The sequence below is a fragment of the Amphiura filiformis genome, chromosome 17 (assembly GCF_039555335.1).
Source record: "Amphiura filiformis chromosome 17, Afil_fr2py, whole genome shotgun sequence".
NCBI lineage: Eukaryota > Metazoa > Echinodermata > Ophiuroidea > Amphilepidida > Amphiuridae > Amphiura > Amphiura filiformis.
In genome coordinates, this window is record NC_092644.1 from 38959834 (window position 1) to 38983841 (window position 24008).

The following is a 24008-nucleotide window of genomic DNA, read 5'->3' on the forward strand; positions in this document are numbered from 1 at the left end:
TGTTTCGGGATATCTCGCTAGCATACAGTACAGTTTGTCTTAAAGGAGGATTTCGTGATCCTAGCATCCTCTTTTTATGACATTTTTCAGTAGATATCCAAGAAAAAGGTTATTTCAAAATTTCAGTTGATTCCGATTTTGCGTTTGCGAGTTATGCATGATTATGTGTATTACACTGCTCCATAGACAATGTGTTGTAATTTCGTTCTGGTCCACCAGAACGAAATTCAAGTTTGGCGATATTTTTGCTAAACGAATTAATCTGCAAGAAATATTTGGTACATAAACATTATGTATCCAGTGGTGTAAAAATCTCCATGAGGATGAGGCTGTGGATCACGAAATGCCCCTTTAATTCAGGAAAAGGTATTAGTTTCTTGAAATGGTATAATACACCTTGCGGACACCTATTGCACGTAGTAGTATTATGAAACAGGATTAATTACCATAGCAATGGATTTACACTACTTTTGAATGTATTTCCCTGCGCTATCAGGCCGCGTCATCACCTGGGTATGTGTACAATCATTAATTGAATACAATACCGCTCTTTTCAAAGACACTAGTCATACAGGTGCAAGTGAAACATAAAAATGGTCTCAACATAATATGAGCTTTCAATAGAATTACGAAATCTGTCTTCGGACAGGGTAACGACTAGTGCAGGGCAATACATTCAAAATAGTGTAAGCCCATTGCTATGGTAATTAATCAAATTACGTTACTACTTCTACGGTGAATAATCCGATTTGCATTATTGATGAATAATGAATCGTAAGAAAAACGCGTTTTAAGAGAGACATAAACAAAAATATTCCAAAATGTTGTCCAACACTGTAGCACGGCCAGTAAATAATTACATCACGTAAAGCTTTGTAAATTACATAAATAATCCTTTTAGCCTACCTCATTGATCAAAATTGAAAGATAATGTCATTTTATCACCGCATGTTACCTGAAGGAAATACAAATATACTGACCTTGAACACTGTGTACATTTTATCAACCCATTACCATCATAAGCTTCTGGCATGTTGCCTCAAGTTTTCATTAGCTTACTTGTAACATTCAACTCATGAATAGGCCTAGTTGTGGTAAGTGCTCATGAGTAAAGATCACGATAGAAAGCGAAAAGAAAGGATTTAGAGGTTCATGGCTGTGCATCAGTTATTTTGAGGGTTTCGAAATATCTAAACGTTGTGCTTTGGAACCGAGGAATATCCCGAGGTCCAAAGCACAATTATTGTTCAGACATTCCACAATACCCGAAAAATCACTGAAAAGTCATTAACCTCATTTATAACAGTCACTTTTCACTTTTTTTAAATTCAATTTACGTCACATTTTCTCCTTTCGTTTTCCCATCGAGTAAAAAATTGATTAGCCGATTAGGGAAATTCCACTAGCGACCATTCACCATGGGCCATGATCAAACTAGCGCGCAATCATGTGATGTCCAAATACGGCATGTCCTCATTTCCGTCCGCGTATTGAAAAGTTCTTATCTGTGATTGGATTAAACACATCGCGTATATTCATGAAGTTATGAATATAGGGTATTGTCATACCATCGCATTAACATTTGTGAATAACAATACTATTATGGAAGGCAAATTTATACTTCTACGCTACTCAAATTTGGTACACTCACCGGAGTGCTTTCACCGGATCAACCGGCGTCTTCAGCGGATGTTATTGCTCTGAAGATTGTTGTTAAGTATGGTGTTAACCGTTAGGTGTTTGATATCTTGTGTAGCATGTGTAGCATACTTTCACGCATTGAATGTCCACAACGCAGTGGTCATGGTAGAGGCATAAGCAAATTTACAGCAAGTTTAGAATACCTTTAAAAGTAATATTATTTTAATTTTACCTTTATCTTTAAATGGTTCTTCGGAAAACAAAATTTAAGGTCTGGCCTGGATTTGATTAATTTCATCACCATCCCCGGTGGTATATATATATTGTCATTACGGTCATCTGTGATGAATATTTCTAATGGTTCATATTGCGTCAGTCGAGCAGGTGTTTTCATAATACTTTTACATAAGAGCTCATTAGATTCTTTGTGCCAGATAACAAATAAACTCTCGTGCCCAAAATCAATATAGTCTGCCTCAGATTCCAACAAAAGTATCTCGTCGTGTTCATTGGTAGGTTATTTAAGGTTAGGTGGCTACGGCCTCATGTAGGAAAGAGATTAATTTAGATTGTTAGGAACATGCATTTATGAAACATAAAACGGGAATAGCTTCGGGTTATGATATTATGCTTTTCACATGTTGTATTTTGCTTAAGGGAAATAGAAACACTAAAATGACCAGCAATTGATATGGCATGAATGTAACTAGACCGAGTAAAGATTTTGAGGCCAGTGTTAAATATCCTTTATCTCGATTCGATAAGACTCATGTTTACATCCAACTTCGTTTTGAAAGGTAGTTCAATACTATGAGATTTTAGTTCTCGTATATTTATCAAAATTGAACATTCTGTACTCTCTCTCCCTACTCCCCCCCCTCCCGCACACGCACACTACTTCTCCCCTTCTTTCCCCATTTCCCATCGGAAGTCATATAGCTTCAATCTATCATCCCGTATGCGACATGCACATGAATAGATGTGTATAGATCACTCGAGTGTCTACATGTATTCTTTTGTAATCTCGGGAGGAAATATTTCGATGTAATTATTAATATCTTCGCAATCATTCGACTGAATCAAATAAAATTTTCGTATGTGATGCACAATAAAATAGGTTATGTGCCACATTTTCAATTTGTTGAATCTGATGTATAGTTCTCGTCTTACGTTCAATTTTATTCACTCGGTATTTTTTCTGGAACACCCTGTATAGGTCATTTTGACTGCTTGGAGTATACAAAAAAACGAACCTCCTTTGATTTGATTTTCCTTAACATAACTTTATCTGCTCCAAACAGTCGATTTAATATAATAATCGTCATTTAATATGTATTAAGTTGGTCAATTGTGTAGATTGTGAGATAATAAATACCTACCCATTGAGATAAAAACTCAACTTCAGTATGTAAATCAGAGTGATTCATTGTGTCATGTATCTAATGTACAAACATATTCTTTGGCAAAAGCTGACTTGAATTATCGAAAAAGCATGATTGTCACCTAAATTCTCAATATTGAGTTACTGTTGCAAACCATAAGCCTGTTATATCAAACAATATATACTTGTGTCCAAAATAGGACTTGAATAATGTTTTACTTCGTACTGTCACTGTGTAATTTGATCGCTAGACCTATTTAACAGTTATCCGATAGACGGATCGTTATTATTGCGCCTGTGATATACAATCCACTTTATCGCCTATGAAATTCTTTTGAATGTAGTATGATCCAAAGTATCCAAATAAAATCAATTTTAGGATTTTGGTTAATGTAAGAGTTAGTTTAGAGTAAGAAGTGCTAAAAATGGGTTTATCAAGTGACAGAATGTCTGTTGTTCTTAGAAAAAGTCATCTGGTGAAAATTGCAAGTCGTTATTTTTCAGTCGGAGGAAACGTCAATGCAACATACTGGAAAAACCCACACTGCCAATACCCGCAGTTTGTGTTGGTACCACGGTATAGCTCAATAGAAATTGTGGCGATCGTTGTTTGGTGTTATGAATCACAGGGGTCGTTGACAAAAACTAGCATTCAATAAACATTTAAACAGACAACCTAGAATCTAGATAGACTAACGTCACTATGCTGTAGTTCACTACATGTTCAACATTCGAATAATTTGATTTAGATGTTATTGCATAAATCTGTGTTAGCCGTAGACATGGTAATGTAGTTTGAAAAGTCAATAACATGCATATTCATTTTACATTTATTGTAAACATAATAGAGACTCTTGTCGTAATCTGTCTCAAGGCCCTTTTAAGAAGCAAAATAGTATGAGGCAGGCAACATATATAACTTTTATTTTGCAAACTAACTCGATCACTTTGAAAGCTACCTGAAATGATTTGGATAGAGTAATAACTGTTCATAAAATGTCATAAAAGTAACTCTGTGAAAGAACATCTACTCGATTGAAACACGACTACTCTACTGTCTGGAAATCAACAAATTGATATTCTGTAACCCAAATCTGACAGCAAAATACAATACCATTTCATGTAAATCATACTTAGTATAAGTAGGAAACTTTCTTGTCAGAGGGCATCTATGTTTTGTTTTATTTGATCATTTCATTCTTTATTGCAATCATTAAAAAAAATGGGATTTGAACATATCTAAACATAAAGTTAGCCACAAGCAATGACGTAGTTGGTATTGAAAATATTACGATATTTTAAATTTTGATATATTACTCTTCCAAATAGGGGCGCATGCGAGTATAAGTATTATTCCCAACTTTCACCATCTACACAGTAGACATGGGTATAGTGACTTGTTACACCATACAACACTGTGACGTCATTTCAAGTTTTCTGTATTAAAGTGTTGAAAATAAGCCTATAGCTGCTTATTGTCTTCATTCAAATCTCATTTATTCTTTATCTTTAATCGTTACCACAAAAATAGCCCAGGAAACAATCCTATTGTTGACGATTGGTTCTGGGCTATTTTCGATAACTTTTTGAAAGAACTGACTTCATACTCTGCTTCATACAAATGCATCATTGGACCCCGGCATCCCGGCCCGGCATTGAATGCACTTGACATGACTATCAATGACTATCATCGGACTATGTAGCTCTGATAGTTTTCATCACATGTAAGTGTTTTACGGTGCATCTAAGGTTGGATTGAGGTATCAGTTATAACCCTACCATGCAAGATCAGTTGAACACTTTCGCAGACTGGTCAAATGAGAACAACATGAAGCTCAATCCTGAGAAGTGCGCATATATGTCAATCTCGTTCTTAAAGCGACCGCTAAATCACGTGCTGAAACTCTGTAACACTGATCTTAATCAGGTGGATGTCACCAAAATCCTTGGCGTCCATATTTCAGCTGACTTGACATGGTCAACTCACATTGATCAAATGCTGAAGAAAGCCAACGGTAGGCTTCATATGCTTAAGCTGCTGAAAAGGTTTGACTTGCCGATTGAAGATCTTGTGACAATATATGTTGGCTACGTCAGACCACTTACAGAATACGTTGCTCCGGTTTGGCATTCAAGCATCACCGCCAAACAACAATCCGCCATTGAACGTGTGCAAAAGCGGGCTTGCAAGATCATCCTGGGCAACAAATACTTCACCTATGATGAAGCTTTGACCACATGCAACCTTACTGTGTTGACTGAGAGAAGGAAACATATCTGTGTAACATTCGTTAATGCAATGATGAGTTCTCATCAATTCCGCGAATGGCTACCTCCCCTGCGCGGCAGCAGCACAAGTCGGCTACTTCGTAATTCAGATCATCTGACCACTGTCCGTTGCAGAACTAAACGCTACCAAGAAAGCCCAATACCCTATCTCACTAAACTGTACAATGACCAGCTAATGTGATCTTTTATCATTATTATCATGTGCAATATTATGAACAATTTTGATGCAAATGTGTTCTCATCAATTTGTGGTACTCGTTTGAAATATGTATTTTGATGTTTTTCACCTTGAATTTATGGAGTAAATGGTTTAAGTGTGGGTGTGTGAGTGGGTGTGTGATTGGGTGAGTTTGGTGGTTGTGCGTTTAGTGATGCGGGTGTTGATCGGGGTGTTGGTGATGGTGTGTGGGTGTGTGAGTGTTTGTAAAGGGGGTGTGTTGGGTGTGTGTGAAGACGGGCGCTGTGAATGTGTTAGGAGTCTGAGTCGTAGTAGTGTGGTGAGTTTACTGTTCGAAGCGTGAGTACATGAGTGTTGATAAAATGCTATCTTTTATGTCAATTTTAATGAATAATGTGTTAATATGTTTATTATATTTTGTAAATATGTGGCAATTCAGTTTTTACTGCGAGTGCATATTAATAAACCATTTATCTATCTATCTATCTATCTATCTACCTAAATCTTCAGAACAATTAATTTTGTCAAAGTTCAAGACCTTCTTAAAATATAAAATCCAAGTTCGCTTGAATAATGAATAAACTGATGACACATTCATTTGTATATTTTATTATTTACTAAAGGTGCGATGACACATGTATATAGCTAAAAGGCTTGATTGATGAACGTTGTGGCAGAATTATCCCTTCGAGGCACAACGATTTAGAAATTGATATTCGTTAACTGGTTTCCATCGCTGTGGTAACTTTAATGTAGGATATAGTATCAAACTTTATGAAACAATTTAATCGTGTTTATTTATTATGACACTCTAGATAAACTAGAGCGAGGTGCTTTAGGCTGCATTGTAGGTATTGATTTAAAGTGTTCAAGTGTACGGTGAATGATAACCAATTGGCATCAATTTCCAATGGAAGACTGTGGTACAGTCGAAAATGTAAAAGTTCACATAATATATTTCTAAGAAAAATAAAGTTTATGACTCAACAACTTCACTCTATTTTACAGTGGACTTAAAAAAAAGTAAATCTATGTGTTATGATGACCCCAAAATAACTATTTTATCATACTGTGACGTCATTTCAAGTTTTTTGTATTAGTATTAAAGTGTTGACAATAAGCCTGTAGCTGCTTATTGTCTTGATTAAATTCTTTATCTTTGATCGTTTAATACCACCAAAATAGTCCAGGAAAGAATTTGCCTATGGTTGACGATTGGTTCTGGGCTATTTTCGATACCTTTTTGAAAGAACTGACTTCATACTCTGCTTCATACAAATGCATCATTGAACCCCGGCATCCCGGCCCGGCATTGGATGCACTTGACGTGACTATCAAGATTTGTAGGTCTAATAGTTTTCATCACATGTATATAAGTGTTTTACGGTGCATCTAAGGTTGGATTGAGGTATCAGTTATAACCCTACCTAAATCTTCAGAACAATTAATTTTGCCAAAGTTCAAGACCTTCTTAAAATCCAAATGCACTTGAATAATGAATAAACTGATGAAACATTCATATGTATATTTTACTATCAGCTCAATATTCTTAACTATGCCAGTCTTACTCTACAATTTTGAAACAATGGAAGATAAATATAATTTAATGATGATGATCCTTCGTAATCGTGCCTTCAGTTTTTTCTAGTTGTTCGTAAAATGCTTACCCCTATAATTATTAGGATTATCGCGATATAGAACTATGTTCAGAATGATTAAAGGTGCGATCACACATGTATATAGCTAAAAGGCTTGATTGATGAACGTTGTGACAGAATTATCCCTTCGAGGCACAACGATTTAGAAATTGATATTCGTTAACTGGGTTCCTTCGATGTGGTAACTTTAATGTAGGACGTAGTAATAAACTTTATGAAACAATTTAATCGCGTTTATTTATTATGACACTCTGGATAAACTAGAGCGAGGTGCTTTGGGCTGTATTGTAGGTATTGATTTAAAGTGTTCAAGTGTACGGTGAATGATAATCATTGGCATCAATTTCCAATGGAAGACTGTGGTACAGTCAAATATTTAAAAGTTCACATAATATATTTCTAGGAAAAATGTTTTTAAATAAAGTTTATGACTCAACAACTTCACTCTATTTTACAGTGAACTTTAAATAAAAAAAAGAGTAAATCTATGTGTAATGATGACCCCAAAATAACTTTTTTATCATATTAATGACTCGACTTCCAAACTTCCAACCACCGAATTTCAACCATTAAACCCGCTGAACAATTGTGTATCTTTGTTGAAATTGTTATGGGGTAAGGAGTCACAATGGACTGCAGCGTTTATTCATCTGTTGTGTCCGATTTGAGCGCTGCCATGTTTGAAAATGTTGCCAATCTATATTCAAAAAATTGTTCAATCAGTGTCCAGTTTCCGAAATTGGGTGACTTCTTATAATTATTGTTTACTTTGATTTATCAAATTTGTTTTTCATAATTTTTATCTCTTTATTTGTTCTCTTTATTCTTTTCGTATCTTTCTCACATGCTCCATCTGCCATCCCTCTTTTCCTCCCCTCCTCACCTCCCTTACTCCGGCCCTTATTTTCTTTCTTTCTTTCTTTCTTTCTTTCTTTCTTTCTTTCTTTCTTTCTTTCTTTCTTTCTTTCTTTCTTTCTTTCTTTCTTTCTTTCTTTCTTTCTTTCTTTCTTTCTTTCTTTCTTTCTTTCTTTCTTTCTTTAAAGCGGTAACCCAGCAAACAATACATTTCGACATCATTCGCAAAATGTTATAGAAGGTTGTCAGAAAACGTTTAAATGTCGGGTTATATAAAGGGTATATAAAGGGTTTAACACATTTTCATGACATTGAAAAACATTTTTGGATAACCTACTGCTAATATTTTAACATAATGTTATTTAAGTGTTGACAAAATATATGGCAAAAAAAATGTTTAAAAAAAAGAGTTTACAATAACATTTTGAAAACATTTTGACAATATTGTTGTAGTGTGTTTTCATACCAAACGTTTTAAAACGTTTTCATGACTTATATATATATAACCTGACATTTAATGTTATTAAAACGTCTTTACCATAATCAGAACTCAAAAAATGACTTGTTTAAAACGTTTTTAAAACATTTTGTGTTTGCTGTCGAGTCAGTTACAAATTTAATAGCGAAACCTTTTTGTTCGAAACAGTTATACCACCTGTATGAATAGCATGTCGGCAAATCAATTTTGAACAATTTTGCACAAAAGAATCTATCGTATCTCCATGTACGATCAATTCACCTGTAAAGCTGAACGCTAGTCAGTCGGTGCGTATTGTTAAACAAGACCCACTCAGATCATTAGGTGCATGAAACGATCAAATTCGGTTTTGAAATAAGCAAAATTTTTAATTGTTAATTAATTTTTAATTAATAATTAATCTTCTCGGTCAAATGAAAAGCAATAATTTTCAAGAAAACTAAAGCTTGGTACTGTATATTTTTTCCAACCCTGGTGTTAAACTTGGGTGTGAAATTTAGGCTTCTAGTGTAAGATTTTTGATTTTTACAGGCTTCATTTTGCCCCGCGAGCTTTTTCTGACGAAAGATATTTCCCAACTTTCTAAAGCACGTCATATAGGGCTACATGTATATGTCCTAGTTTTGTCAGAATTTCGCTTTTGATTGCACCATTTTTCAATTCCGACTACCAATTTCGTCAAAATCAACTCGCGAATGTACCCATGAATGGATGATTTAGCAAGCCACTATAGAAATATCGATTATTTCTGCTGGTTATACTAGAAATGAAACACTGATTGGACATTTTGGGAGTCACAAGTGGTAAGTGGTGAAATCAAAACGGATATTCTGACAAAACTGTAATATATTGACTCACACGATGTGCCTTACAGAGGTGGGAAATATCTTTCTTTAACGCTAAAACATGAATTCCGAAATCAAGACCTATAAAAATCAAAAATCTTACACTAAAAGACACAATTTCATGCCTAATTTTAACACCATGATTTTTTTTAAATGTTTATCCAAGCACTATGTTTTTAACTGACATTACTGAAGGAAAAAATCATTGCTTTATATTTGACCGAGAAAATTAATTTCAAAGCAAAAAGGTGTATTTCTGAATTATGCTGATTTCAACATGTATCGATCGACTTTTAGCGCGAATATGCATAACAAAAGAAGCTGTGACCACCGTTCTGAGTGTTGGACTAGACATGCTAAAGTTGACCGACCATGCTGAAATTGCAAAAACAACGGTCACTTCTAACAAGGAGTTTGAATTATTCAGCTATTGGACATAGACAAGAAAACATTAAATCCAGCCTTCCACAATAGCCTTAAGGTTTCACATGTGTTCTGTTTGGAAACGAGCTATATACTTATTGTTTCGGGTAACAATCTGTAGTGTATTTTATTCTGTTTTCATTACCTGAAGATAAAATCATGTATAATTCACAGCATTAGAGTATTTGATACCCCTTCAAAACAGATGTTTACAAGTCACGGACAAAAAGATCGCCCTCGACAGGGAAGACATATTATGATGGTCTTATTTTGACACACTTCAATCTGTACGAAATGTGTGAGGATCATTATAATATTCCCTGTTTCAATATGCGAACTGAATATTTTGGCCTAAACAGTGGGAACTGTTACGCTCTTATGGAATTGCACGAAGATTATAAATCGCGTACAAACACTGTTTTAGCGCATGTTATGTTACCTGAGGGAAATACAAAGATACTGTCCTTGAAAACTGTGTACATATTATCAACCCATTACCATCATCAAGATTTTGGCATGTTGGCTAAGTTTTTATTCGCTTTAGTACTTATACAATGCTACTCATGGATGAGCTTTGGTTGTGTTCTGCTCATAAGTGAAGATCACGATACTATGTGTAGCCAACACAGAGGTCTCTTTGCAAAGTAAGCAGTTTGCAGACACTGTATTAATCGTGTAATTCCTTCCGCAAGGTATAAGCTGGTGAATTATACAGTATTAATAATGACACTAGTAAAGTATGAGCATTTTGTAAATCTTGCTGAGCTATTACAGTGAGTCGTTCGAATAGACAAAATATCACGTTTTAGAAGCTGGGCATTCTCAGTAACTTCGCTTGTATTGTGAGAAACAACAATCAGACTCTTCGGGTATTTAGACTTGTAACTCAGAACAAAGAAAACAAATACTGGTTTAGAATACCTGTAATATTAAATACTATTGTTTTCCTTTCACCTTTGTCATTAGGAAAGTGAATAGTTCATCTGGAACCAAACTTTAAGGGTAACTAAGAATTAGCCTGGATTTTCTAGGCATTTGATCAATTACATCATTACCCGCTGGTTTTTACGCTGTCATTACAGTCATCTATGTATGAATATTTCTCATGGTCGGTTTATATTGCGTTCATCGAGCAGGTGTTATTACGATACTATAACGTTATGTTCTTTGAAAAACTGCTGGATTGAATAAGAAGGGTATTATGATGTAGTAGCTGATCAAATACAAAACCGCGAGTCTAAAAATCAATATCGACTGCTGAGACTATAACAAAAGTATGTCTCGCCATGTTAGTTGCTAGGTTATTTAACGTTGAGTGGCTACAGCTTCATGTAGGAAAGACATTAATGTAGATTGTTAGGAACCTGCATTAATAAAACATAAAGCGGGAATAGCTTTGGGTTATGATATTATACTTTTCACATTTTGTATTTTGCTTAAAGGAAATTGAATGTATATAACTAGGCTGAGTAGAGAGTTTGAAGCCAATGTAAAATATATTTTACAACAAATTATATAATGATAAGGGTCAGGTTTAACTTACTTTAAAAATGTTGTTGAATACAATTTTGTTCAACCATTTAGGCAATTGAATATTCTGTACCGTTTTGGGTTTATTGCTATACAACAATTAATCAAAACTTATAACCTATACCATGTCAACACCAATATAACTGACAACTATTATTCCTAATGCATCTCATGGCTTAGCGAGAGATCCGATTTTTCACGATTGAGTCAATCTAATACTGCTCAATTTACCAGTTCTCAATTACTGATCCAAACATCCATTAGTTACTCATCATGTATCTTAAATCTTGAAAGAGATTATTCTTAAGAAATACTCAATTTATGCTTACTTAACACTTTCTTTCATGCGACACATGCTAATATCAAGATATACGGTTCGATGTATTTGTATTTTGTACATCTACGTAAGGGAGAGATCGTTATTTATGACAGAGGGGGGAATGGGAAAATTTAGGGGGGAACACGAAATTTTGTTTGGGTCTTTAGGGGAACCTGAAATTTTAGTTGAACCAAGAGGGGATTGTAAATTTTAAATTGAGAAAATTGGGAAAACAAGGGGGAACGCGAAAATTTTGAGCGGACGCGAGGGGGGGAACGCGAAATTATTTGTCGATATTTTTTCCAAAACACCCATTCCCCCCTGCCGTAAATAACGATCGGTCCCTAAACTTGGCAGTTTGTTCGGTTTCGTAAATAAATCTTAACCAAGGCCAACCCCTTATTAGTGCAAACGTTGCTTTTCCGAAGACTACTTTTTGCATTTTTTGTTAGTTTTGTTTGCAGTTTTTAAATGTTACATAATTGAAAGTAAACAAGATAATCTTTCATTATTCAAAACAGCTCATTGCTATAAACAATATAATACCTTGTATGATTATTATATCAGACATGTAAATAATACAATCAGTGGATGTACATACTTTAAAGAAATGTCCTGAAGCGTGAAACTTATCAAATGTATAAATCAGTTTTCTTAGCCGTAGACATGGTAATGTAGTTGGAAAGGTCAATAATATGCATATTTATGTTACATTAGTTGTAAACATATATAGAGACCGTTGAATAGCTTGTTGAAATATGTCTTAAAGACATTTTGTGAACTACATAGACTGAGAAAAGTGTCAGGCAGTCGTCATAACTTTCATTTTGCGAACGTAACTCGAGCACTTTGAAAGCCAACTTGAATGATTTGCATAGATAACATAAATGTAGCTGTGTCAACAAATATAAAAATTTAAATCGAATTCATTTTCATCATAGTGTCAATGTATATTTATGACTGATTTTTGAATAGTACAGTTATTTATATTTTAAGGAAAAGCAATCATTATGTTTTGTTACCTGGAGAGATTTGATCATGTCTCACCTTTTTCAACCAAATCGATGATAATAACTCTTGTAGTGAGGGATCAACATTTAACCACAAATGGCCTCAGGCAAAACTCACTTCCTGGGAACCAAATACCACACAAGGTCATTTTTATGTAACTCATTGACCCATTTGTGTTATATACTGCCTCTAGCTATAATGACATCCTTGTGATCTGGGCAACTCATTGACAGATACGAACCTCAGGAGGGAATTCAATTTTTGATCAATTCCCTCCAGGAAGTGAAACGTAATGATGACGCTCGTTTTTGGCCTTAAGAAGCTATTTGAGCCATAAGTGTTCCATATCCGTACATTGGCATGATCAGCGAAGCCGTCATATCTCTTAGAACAAATGTTCTATTTCCAAAGTTTATAATTTCATTCCACAATGCGCAATCATGCTGAATAGTTCAAAAACAGTGTCTTTTACAGAGTACCTCGAAGTGGCGAATTTCAGATCCTTGTTGTCGATATGATTGATATAAGAAAATAGCTACGTGATAAGAATATCTTCTATACTCGATACATAATGTTCCCCTTGTCTTAATAAAATGGTTCAGCTACTCGATTGAATCGCGACTACTTTACTGTCTGGAACATCAACAGATGTATTACTTGATATTCTGAAACCCAAATCTCGCAGCAAAATAAAATATAATTTCATGTAAATCATACGTATAAGTAGGGAAGGGAAACTTTCTTGTCAGAGGGTACCTCTGTACTTGAATAAGTAACTAAACATGAATGCAGCCCCAAGCAATGACGTAATTGGTATTGAAATTATAACGACACTTCTCCCTGTAATTATATACTCTTCTAAATAGGGGCACATACAAAGTATTTATGTCCTGTCACTTCTCAATGTCTACACACTACATGTAGTTACATGTTATTAACACGTCATTCCAAGTTTTCTTTAAGTCAGCCATAAATTCAGGGAGGTAAATAACAAGTTAACGGTGTGGGCATATACCTACCCAGTTAAATATTTTGCCCGCCCATTAAATTCAACTTGGCCATTGCCCAAAAATGCCCACCTAGTAAATTATTTTGGCCACCAAATTTTGGGATCCATATAATTATCATAAAAACTAGCATAGCTCTTGAAATCAACTGTTGCTATTTAGTGATGTTTTTTCATAACACTGATTTGCCTTATTATTCAGTTACAACATCGATGCAGGGATAAATATCACACAACACATTTGCTGTACACATATACAAAGATCACGTTATCATTTTGAGCAATTTCTACGAAAAACAGATAGAATTCATTGAGCCCATAGATTTTTAGTCTTGAAGATTTTAAACATGTTTGTATGAATCCAGTCTTTGATCATACAGAGAATAATAAATTCAGGTACTGGTAATCAATCTACACATTTAAAAATGTTGAAAGAATACATTATCTCTTTTTGTTTATTTATTTTAAAACCTTCCAACTGAAATGAAGTGTTGGAGTTAAAGTCACTGCACTGCGAGGTTATTTTTTGGTTCCTGTTGCCTTTTGTACCCAAAAGCTTTCATTATTTTGGTGATAATAAAATCGTCTGAAATGATATAAGATCCTTCAAAGGTCCAAAGTCGATATCTTTGCAAAAACAGGTCTACATTTTGGCAAATCCACCAGCCTGGAAACCATTAATACACCTTCCCCACACAGTAAATTATTTTTCCTGATATGAGGGCAAAAACAAAACTAAAAAACAATTGAATTGTCCACCCAGTAATATCTCCTTATTTACCGACCTGGCAATCATGAGAATTAGTCTACTGCTTTACTTGAAATCTAAATAACACTGTGCATTGACTACAGTTTCTATAATCGATACCACTAAAATAACCGAAGAGATAACTGATAAAAACATTCGTTTACTAATGTACTTTATAGTTCGACTGAATCAATCACAGAGGATGATTTAAGTCAGGGCTGTCAACTTTTTGGAATTGCTTGGCGTGAGACAGAGGCGTACCGGGATTTGCCGACTCCAATGTTCATTTTGTACCATGAATATTTGAGCCACGGCGCTCGGGAATGTGAAAAGCGTGGGGGGGTAGGAGCAACAAATAATTATTCATGACGATGCGTGCGATTTTACTCATTTTCCAGATTTTTGCGTGAGATTTACTACCTAGGCGTGAGATTATACTACCTTGGCGTGAGACCGTGAAAAAGTGACCCAATGCGTGAGAGTTGACAGCCCTGATTTAAGTACTACCCGACGTTACTTGCGGTTAGCATAGCTGTGTGAGTGAACATGACACCACTGCTCGCCCACTGCGTAGACGCGCATGGTTAAATTTGAAATTGGACAGATATATTTACAATAAAAACACATTCACAATGCTGGTCGATTTCACATTTTATGTTATCTACAGAAGGTGTGAATCATCCTTTATGCATACATCACTTTTGTTCTGAAATCGACCAGGAAATAATGACACACACACAATTCTAAAACAACGACCGCTATGAGACCTCATACTACGATAAGAAAAATGTTGTCCATCTGAAAGACAAACAACATCAAGTTAAAACCCCTAACTGTGTTTATGAAGTTCCATGCGGTAGTTGTGAGCTTACCTATGTTGGTGAAACCAAAAGAACTTTCGGCACGCGCCTGTATTAGCACTGGCGGGAGGTGGAGAAAGCGAGTCAACAAAAATACTCAAGGTCAAAGAGAAAAGAGTCCGAGAGCCATGTAAAGAACTCGGCTATAGGTGATCACGTAGCCAGGGCTAATCATATTATCAATTGGGGGAGGCAAAAATCTTATAGAGAGAGAGAGAGGGATAGGAAAGCAAGATGGATTAAAGAATCAATCCAGATTAGGGGGGGGGGGGTCTGCAATCTAAGTCACGTGTATGATCCACTTTTGCAGACTGCAAGCAAGACTAACATCGCTACCGGAAGTGACATAAATTCCCGCCAGTCATCAGCTGTTGGATCATCACAACAACATCAAGCTTTGATAAAGTCAGTGGCTCACTGACGAAACTGTCAGCAAGAAAAATTAGTAAGTTTTCTTCAAATTGGTTTTGACAAAAGAAAAACTCTTTTGATTTATTAATTACTAAACCTGATGAATTTGTTTCAAAAATTCACCTTGTTATTATTTATTATCAGATTAATTCTTAACCAGGTCAGTGTTACTTCATAAATTTGAAACAATATTGAAGAAAAATAATATTTAATTATGGTGATCCTTCATCCGAATTATGTCTTCAATTTGTCCTAGATGTTTGTATAATGCTTACACTGTCATTACTGGATTAATCATAGCTTGCTAGGCTTATTGCCTAAGTCATTTTTTGTAATTTTAAGAACAAAGAACAAAATGTGGGTCAAGCATGCATCAGTTACGTAATCATCTTAATTATTTCGGATTATTCCCTTTCATTTGTATCATTATCATTTGTTCTTGTGCAAAGATTGGTGAATAAATATGTTTAAATGCATGCTTGAACCATATTTTGTACTTTGGTCTCAAAATTACAAAGAAATGACTTAGGCAATTGGCGTAGCAGGCTGACGATATATGACTATGCTCAGAATGATTAAAGGCGCGATCATACCTAAAGGCATGATTGATGATCTACTGTACGTTGTGACAGAAATGTCCCTTCGAGGCATAACGATTTACAAATTGATATCCGTTAACTGGTTTCTTTCGCTGTGATAGCTAATAATGTAGGTTGTAGTAGCAAACGTTATAAAACAATTACAACACTTTAGTTATTATCTGGCTAAGCTAGAGCAAGTTGTTTTTGGCTGCATTGTAGGTATTGATTTGAAGTATTCAAGTATATACAGTGAATAATAGTACCAAGTTCCAATCAGAGACTACAGTACCGTTGAAGTAAAGGAATGTCATATTTTTAAATATAACCTATGGATTAAAAAACTTCTTTTAAACTTGTGCGCTTGTGGTCATTTCTACTAGCATAACTAGTGCCTTCAAGCATGTCAACTGTCAATGATATCTGAAACGGCGTGTTGTGGTATGTGTGTGTGTGTGTGGGGGGGGGTGCAGGGGTGAGGGTGTCATGTGTCATACCAAGATGTGAAATTATCATACCGTTGTTTTTTATTCATATACCTACTTTGGAATACATGAGTACATCGTACTAGTCCTCAATTTGAAGTAAATCTCAACTCTGGATTATAAGATAAAACATATAAGCGAACTTTCTGATTGTTCCGTTTTCTATAGTGCGTTTACAAACATTTGAGGGAAAACATGTGGGGGTTTTTTTTGGTGATTTTCTCCACAATTAGTTTTTTGCAGAATATCTGTGCTTAAATTTAGATTCCTTAACAAATTTCTATTCCAGAATGTGTTACAACACGTGTAATTAATGTATTTCTGAGAGTGCACAGTCCCCTAATTGCTAATAAAGATGTGTCAAACTAAACAGGACACTGTTGGATGCAATTAACTGAATGCAGGGGGTGGGGTGTTGGGGTGTGCTTGTCGGACTGTTTCCTGCATGTAATATATACATTAATGCTAATTGGTTAGATCAGCGCGTCGACGCGAGCATTACTTTGTGATTAGCTCATTTGCAAATTGCACGAAGTGTTTCAGAAATTGGAATTAGCATCTAAAAAGATCGTTATCTGGTCTACCTTATTGATCAAATTAATCAAAATACAAAGTTAATGCCATTAAATCACCGCATGTTACCTCATTTACCCGAGGGAAATACAAAGATACTGACCTTGAGTCAACCCATTGTCATCATTAGCTTCTGGCTTTTTTGCCTCCAGTTTTCACTAGCTTACTTCAATTCATGAATACACTTGGTTGTAAAAGTGCTCTTGAGTAAAGATCACAATATGTGTAGCAACGCAGAATATAAAACCCCTGCTTATTGTATTATCCGTTTTTTTCTTAAATTATTATACCACTGCAATAATAATTTTAAAAGTAATATGAGTATTTTCTTTAACTTATCGGTTATTAACATTCTTTTAATGCCCGTACGATGCGGGGAAAAAGTCAAAGTGTCAGGTTTTAGAGGATGTGAAATGCACGTTGTGCATACTTATACTTTGTTTGTATTTTTACAAACAACATCGGACTCGGACTCTTAAGGTATTTATGAGGATTTTCCCCTGGAGCGTTGAATGCTCAGTGCTTCAACTCTATCAATGAGCTTGTAATACAGAACAAAGCAAAATGATGGGTTGACTTGAAAATCTTTGAGACAGTACATGTATCACTCAGTTTAGTATCGGTCCACAATTTCTATGAGGTGGCCATTTTCCGTGTACAAATATCAAAGGGTAGTGGCGTAAACAAACGATTCCCTTTATGTAATTATATCTTTTATTTGTATGTGTAGTTTTGCAAAAACAAACAGTCGAATTGAACACGAAACAACGATAACTTTAAATTCAATATATCCAAAGACACGGGATGTATTTCCAGAACAAGGTTCGTTGCCGTCCGTTCCTTGCCATGAGTTGGAACATGCAATGCAGACTCTTTTACTGGCTGAGCGGAGTATATGCCCTACAATTTACAGTTGACGAGTCCTGGCTCTCTCAACAAGTGGTGCTGTCTCTGTCAGATTGTAGATGGTAGAATTTGCATGGTACTCTCTTGATGTTCAGCATAATACGGTAGCAGGATGTGCCAAATGAGTTGATTTTATATTCCATATCCTTAGAGATAACCTACGACTCTGTGACGCAGATTGTGTGAAAAAGTTAAACCGTGCTGGAATTTGGGATGGTAGGACTTTTCCACAGTTGCTTTAATTTCCAGAAGGCTATCCAAGCAAGAGATTTCCGTCACTAGCGGTTACAAGCTTAATGGGGTTTTCGTACACTTGGAAAGGAGGCTGGGGTTGGCAGTTCATGGTCATATACTCTGTTTTTGGGTGCGCTGATTATAAGTCCAATGTCTGCTCCGGCATTAGCGGTCATGGAGAGCTGAGACTGGGCCCGTGGGGTGGAAGACTGAAGGAGAGCGATATCATCACCAAAGTCCAGGTCATTTAGCAATCCGGCCGGATATCTTCTTGATCGACGAGGACAGGTCACAACTCCAGAGTCTGGTCCAGACGCCTTTCCCAAAAGGTAGTCAACAAGGATAATATAAAGCCAACACATCGCCTTGCAGGACTCCTGTTGTTACATCGAAGGGTTCAGAGATGCCTCCGTCAACCATAACTGCACTGCTGGAGTTACTGTAAAATACCTTTATGGCACTGACCAAAATGCTTGAAACTAGTGACGCAATGTTGAGAATATTACTGTTCTGTTGATGAAATCGAAGGCCTTCTTGAAGTCAATAAAGGTAACTGTCAAGGGGAGCTGGTATTCCTTAAAGCCTTCCATAATTCTTTTCCTCCATGTTCGCAGTTAATGGGTACGGGGGACCCCATCGCCATGTCTTCAAGCTGGTTGTAGAATTCACTTCGTGCGGTGGTCAGCTGAAAACGGAGTAATAAGATGAAAATGCAAATTTGCCGGCAACAGAGAATCTTAATAATAATACTAATCAAATCACAGATTGTCTGTAATCAAAGTAATCAGTATCTTGTAAAACTTGTCACACTATCAAGAGAGTCATTAGAAAAGACAAAATATCACTTTTTAGAAGATGTGCGTTCTTGGTAACTTCGCTTGGATTTGATGTTTATATAAAGGTTTTCATCATAGGTATAGAAAAGCACGAGCATTGACTCCATCAATTAACTTGTAATTCAGAATAACGAAAAACATTACGGGTTGGTTTAAAAATCTTGCAAACAGTACATGCAGTACATGCACCCAGCAGTCGTGGTGTTTCCCCGAGTTGTTTCATGTCGTATAACTCAAAATTCAATTATAAAACTTATATTTCCTAAAGATATTATTAAAACAGTTAAAAAATGTGGGCTGGATTTTCTGGTTATTTGATTAATTACATGGTTACCATCCCCCGTAGTGTTGTCCTATACGGTCATCTATGTATGGGATTTGGTTCAGATTGCGTCCGTTGCGCAGGTGCTTTACGACACTCTTACATTAGGTTCTTTAATAAACTCTGATGGATTGAATACACACCACATTTCGCCAAAATACATTCTAGAAACGCTTGCTGTTAGAATAAGAAAAATTTTAATGCTAATTTATTGCACATTCTAGGGAAGCGTGGTTACCTTTTTAAAATAACCGAGTGAGAGGGTTTTCAAGAAAATATTTTTCCTGTCAAAACTGAAGCATCCTCTCTGTATAAAAGAAAATATGAATATTAACTGCACATCATATATAACGATTCGTGATACCCAATTGTGGCACATTTGATGTCGTTTAAGAAGCAGAGAATTTTATTTCAATTTTATATACGCCAAAATATTTTTTTAATTGAGCAAAAATAAGGATAGAAAAAACGTCGAAAATCCTATGTGAATATTACATTAGACCCGGCAAAAGATTACTGTTTCGTTTTTATGGTAATCTAATCTTTTATTTCCTGAAAAAACATTTGGGGTCTAAAATGGAATTTTTATGTAATTGATAAAAACATCGAACGTGTATACAAGAAAATGGTAGGTTTTCCTCTATAGTATTTTACTGACCATGGAAATGTACTGAGACACAAGCACGTGTCAAAATCGATATAATGTATTGTCCATACAGACGCCCAGTTATCACTGTTTATTATTGGATTTTTGTTGTATAAAACACGCAGTTAACTTAATTGAGCGCTAATAATACACATAAATGTTTTTAGGCAAATAAAATTCCAAAATATGGTACGTTTTCTGCCTTTGCTTGTCACGTGGTAGGCCTATGTTGAAGTTGCGATTATACCTTCAAATAAGTTTCAAATGAATTCCAAGAAGACAAATGGCCGAGTGGTCTAAGGCGCTGGGTTCATAGTGTATCCAAAGCAGTCCGCCGCCGTGAGTTCGAACCCCGCCTCCGCAGGTGCTTTTAGCAAATATTTATTATATTTTTGCTTATGTCTTAATTTTGTGTCGGCTTTGTGTTCATTGGATTAGATTATGTCACTCATAAGTTTAAATAATAAATAGGATCTCTTCACATCAGTTGCCAAGTTTGCAAGCCATATGGTTTGTTCAACCTTATTAATTGAGACTCGTTTTACAGTGTTGAAACGAAATCGAATTCCTTGTGCCCCTGTTAGAAAATCTATAAACATACTTGTAAGGTTACTTACACAATATCCCAGCCTATAAATATCATTTCAGGTAGGAATATGATGTCATGGCTGTAGTAAAACGTTACATCATACATTCAATGCCCTCTAGACAGTATTGAAGCTAAGCTAATATTTTTGTTTAAAACCAGATCACGGACCTCTGTTATCATTGAAGTGTCTCAAGTCTGGTGTTTTAGCAATCGATGATGAAGTATGTAGTAACCGTTTGCGGCCAATATTAGGTATCTGTGGTTGAAGCAGGTAGAAAACTTCTAGTTATAGTCGTGTTGCTTTTACATATTCGGTTAATGTAGTTTCTTTGTTTATCTATTCTTTATCAACAGGACAATGGGAAAATCTGAAGTGACACCAGACAACTTCATCGATCTAAGATCTTTAGTATCCTGAACATCTTGACACACCAAGCCTGTGGGAGGCGATAATTAATCCTACGAGATGGCAAACTTTTGTGCGCAATGAGGAAAAATAGCGTATCGGCTACATAACTTTTGCATCTAATTGTTCGAATTGTAACTTGAATTGTTTAATAACTCTTGTTTGTTCACGTGACAATATTAACCCTCAATATATACCGGACACATGAAAGACGATGACACTCAGCAGAGAATAAGCATATCGACAACTAAGACCTTTAAAAACACATCGTACTCAATAACGCATAGAGAAACATAATTATTTATTTGTCGGAGTCCGAATGTAAAGTTGAATATCAGACAGTCGAATCCCAAATGTAATACAATCTTCACAAACTTTATCGCGCTTGATTGTAACTTAAGAGTCACAAGTACGCAGAAAAAGTGGGACTACTCATTGGGACTACTCATTTAAACCATTAAGATCTTATATTACTAAATCCGTACCAGCCAGAGACTTGGCGTGTGTATTCCTGGCTGGTTCAAGGAATACATAGTGGGTGCTATCATAATAATTCACCATACTTCATCTACCTTCTGAAAAGAGTGGACAGATAAGGTCACTACTTGCGATAAACACCAAGGGATCTAATGTCTTAGTATTGGAAAAAGATGATCATTGTTAATACGTTGGACACAATTCTTGTATTCCATCTAGTATGATTATGACGTACTCTTGTTTTTAAACAGGTGAAAAAAGTGGAATATTTTTCGAACAGTGGTGTAATCCACGATCACGGATTCACAGTACTTAATGCGAACGATGATAAATCCAGCCGGTATATAGACGTACGCAGGTGAAGGATGCATTCACATAAACATCGCCCAAAGCAGTCGATGAACAATCACAGTGAATGATAGCTTCATTGAATTTTTTTTCAGTATTTCAGAGGAAAGTTCATCTCCTAATATATTGACTTTCCGTACTAATTCGACGTACATCAATTTGTTAGTCTACGACTTAGTGATTATCTACCAACTGAGGGCAATGACATTAACAACTTGTTCTGGCAGTGAAACAACATTGAGTCGCTCGCATCATTTACTTAGTGTTTTGTATTGAACACAATCTTGTGTTTTACGGTTATAAAATGCTTGGGATTACAAGTGCCGATATGGAACTTACCGAGGACAACCAGGAAATACCAACGGAACTGTATACGATCCTTATGGCTATGATTATTCTTATTCTGGAAGTTTATCCCATGAAGTGGCATTGCCTCAAGCGCATCCTGCAGCAAAAGCAGTGCTTGGACTCAGCTACAGCCTTATGATTCCCGTTTGTGGCATTGGCAATTTACTCTTATGTTATATTATATATCGGTTTCGTAGAATGCGATCCACTACAAACTTACTCATTGGAAACCTTGCCTTTTCGGACTTTATGCTAGCTGTTGTTGTAGCCCCGTTCAATTTTTACTATTATATGAATCAAGATTGGCCGTTTGGAAAAGCTATGTGTGTGATAGTAGCCTACTTGAAGGCAGTGTCACTTTATGTGTCGACTAATTCATTGCTTGTTATTGCCATAGACCGGTAAGTAGTATAACATCCACATACATGCTTTTAAATACTTTGTGACAACCTAGGCACCACATCCAATTTGGTCCTATAACTCTTAACACCGCTCCCTGGAGATGTAATACATTGTATCAAGCATAATAGTGAACATTTGCATAGTGTTATTGGTTTTCATTTAAATAAAAAACGAATCCACTGTACAAATGTTCAGGGTACGATCAAAGTGCCATCGGTACGTCTTCGAGCATCGATACCGCTATAGGACCAAAAAGATGTTGTGCCTTACACAATGATTAATTGTCATTATGCGTTTAGTCTAGTGTTTTCGTAACCTTTGAGAATGGTTTATGATATATTGAGTCAGAATTATAGGTTTTTGGTTTATTCCTGCAGTTTAGCGATTGTGTCTGGTATCGTCGAGGTATTATGATCCCCCCTTTTGTCCTTCAATGTAAGCCAAGTGGAAAACGCACATTGATCCCAAATATAGACGCCACATAAGTACCACTTATTTCCACCCCTGTATCCTAAACAAAGAAAACAAAATGTCATAATTACAACCAGCAGACAATAATTGCATTTTTATATCGGTCACGAAATAAAGACAAGATGACAAGAATCCTAAGAAAGATGCACATCCATTGCATGCCCTATTGATTTGTAGACGGAGCGTTAACTCGAACAAGAGAACTAGCGCTGTGCTTTCCATTGATTAGAACATCATTCGTTCCTTCCTAAGGTTTTAGATCACCGTTTCTTTAATTGTCAACCGATCTCAACCCATTTAACAAATGGGGTCTTAAATCAGAGCTATTTTTGGCATCTGGTTTTAATTTTGACATATCTTTGTTTAGGATAACATAACTGGTGCCTAAATTCGCTTGCTGTCTGCATTACATCAGAAATTATGACCTTACATAAATAATATATAATAAATCATCATCATCACACCTAGTTTGCAATCGATACCCAAACAATTACAAAGCAGCAGCTTCAAGGGTTTTGCTCCGAAGGGTCATTTTTCCCTGTTATACTTTGGCACAGAGAGGTTTCAGAGGGTCATTTGACGGCGCAGCAAACATCTACCAATACCATAAATGACTTTTATTTCTATTGAACTTTCCTGGTACGGAAACCCCTAACCAACGTTTAAACTAAAACGAGGTGCGTTGCATGTGTAGTTTATTTCCCATGCACGATTCTACTTATGAGTGGAATCGAGTGCTTCAAAGAGAGCACTT

General features: G+C 35.8%; 2 protein-coding genes across 2 annotated transcripts in view; both read left to right on the forward strand.

The window, feature by feature from the left end:
• Nucleotides 1-24008, forward strand: part of LOC140137764 (prokineticin receptor 1-like) — an 86755-nt gene that overhangs the window by 58180 nt on the left and 4567 nt on the right. Inside the window, exon 2 of the mRNA XM_072159531.1 lies at nucleotides 21157-22782. Within this exon, the coding sequence (XP_072015632.1) occupies nucleotides 22517-22782 (266 nt within the window). The 5' untranslated portion in view covers nucleotides 21157-22516. The remainder of the gene's footprint in view (nucleotides 1-21156; nucleotides 22783-24008) is intronic.
• On the forward strand, nucleotides 4851-5492 carry LOC140137204 (uncharacterized). Its single transcript, XM_072158856.1, has one exon. It carries the CDS (start codon nucleotides 4851-4853, stop codon nucleotides 5490-5492), a length of 642 nt encoding a protein of 213 aa, XP_072014957.1.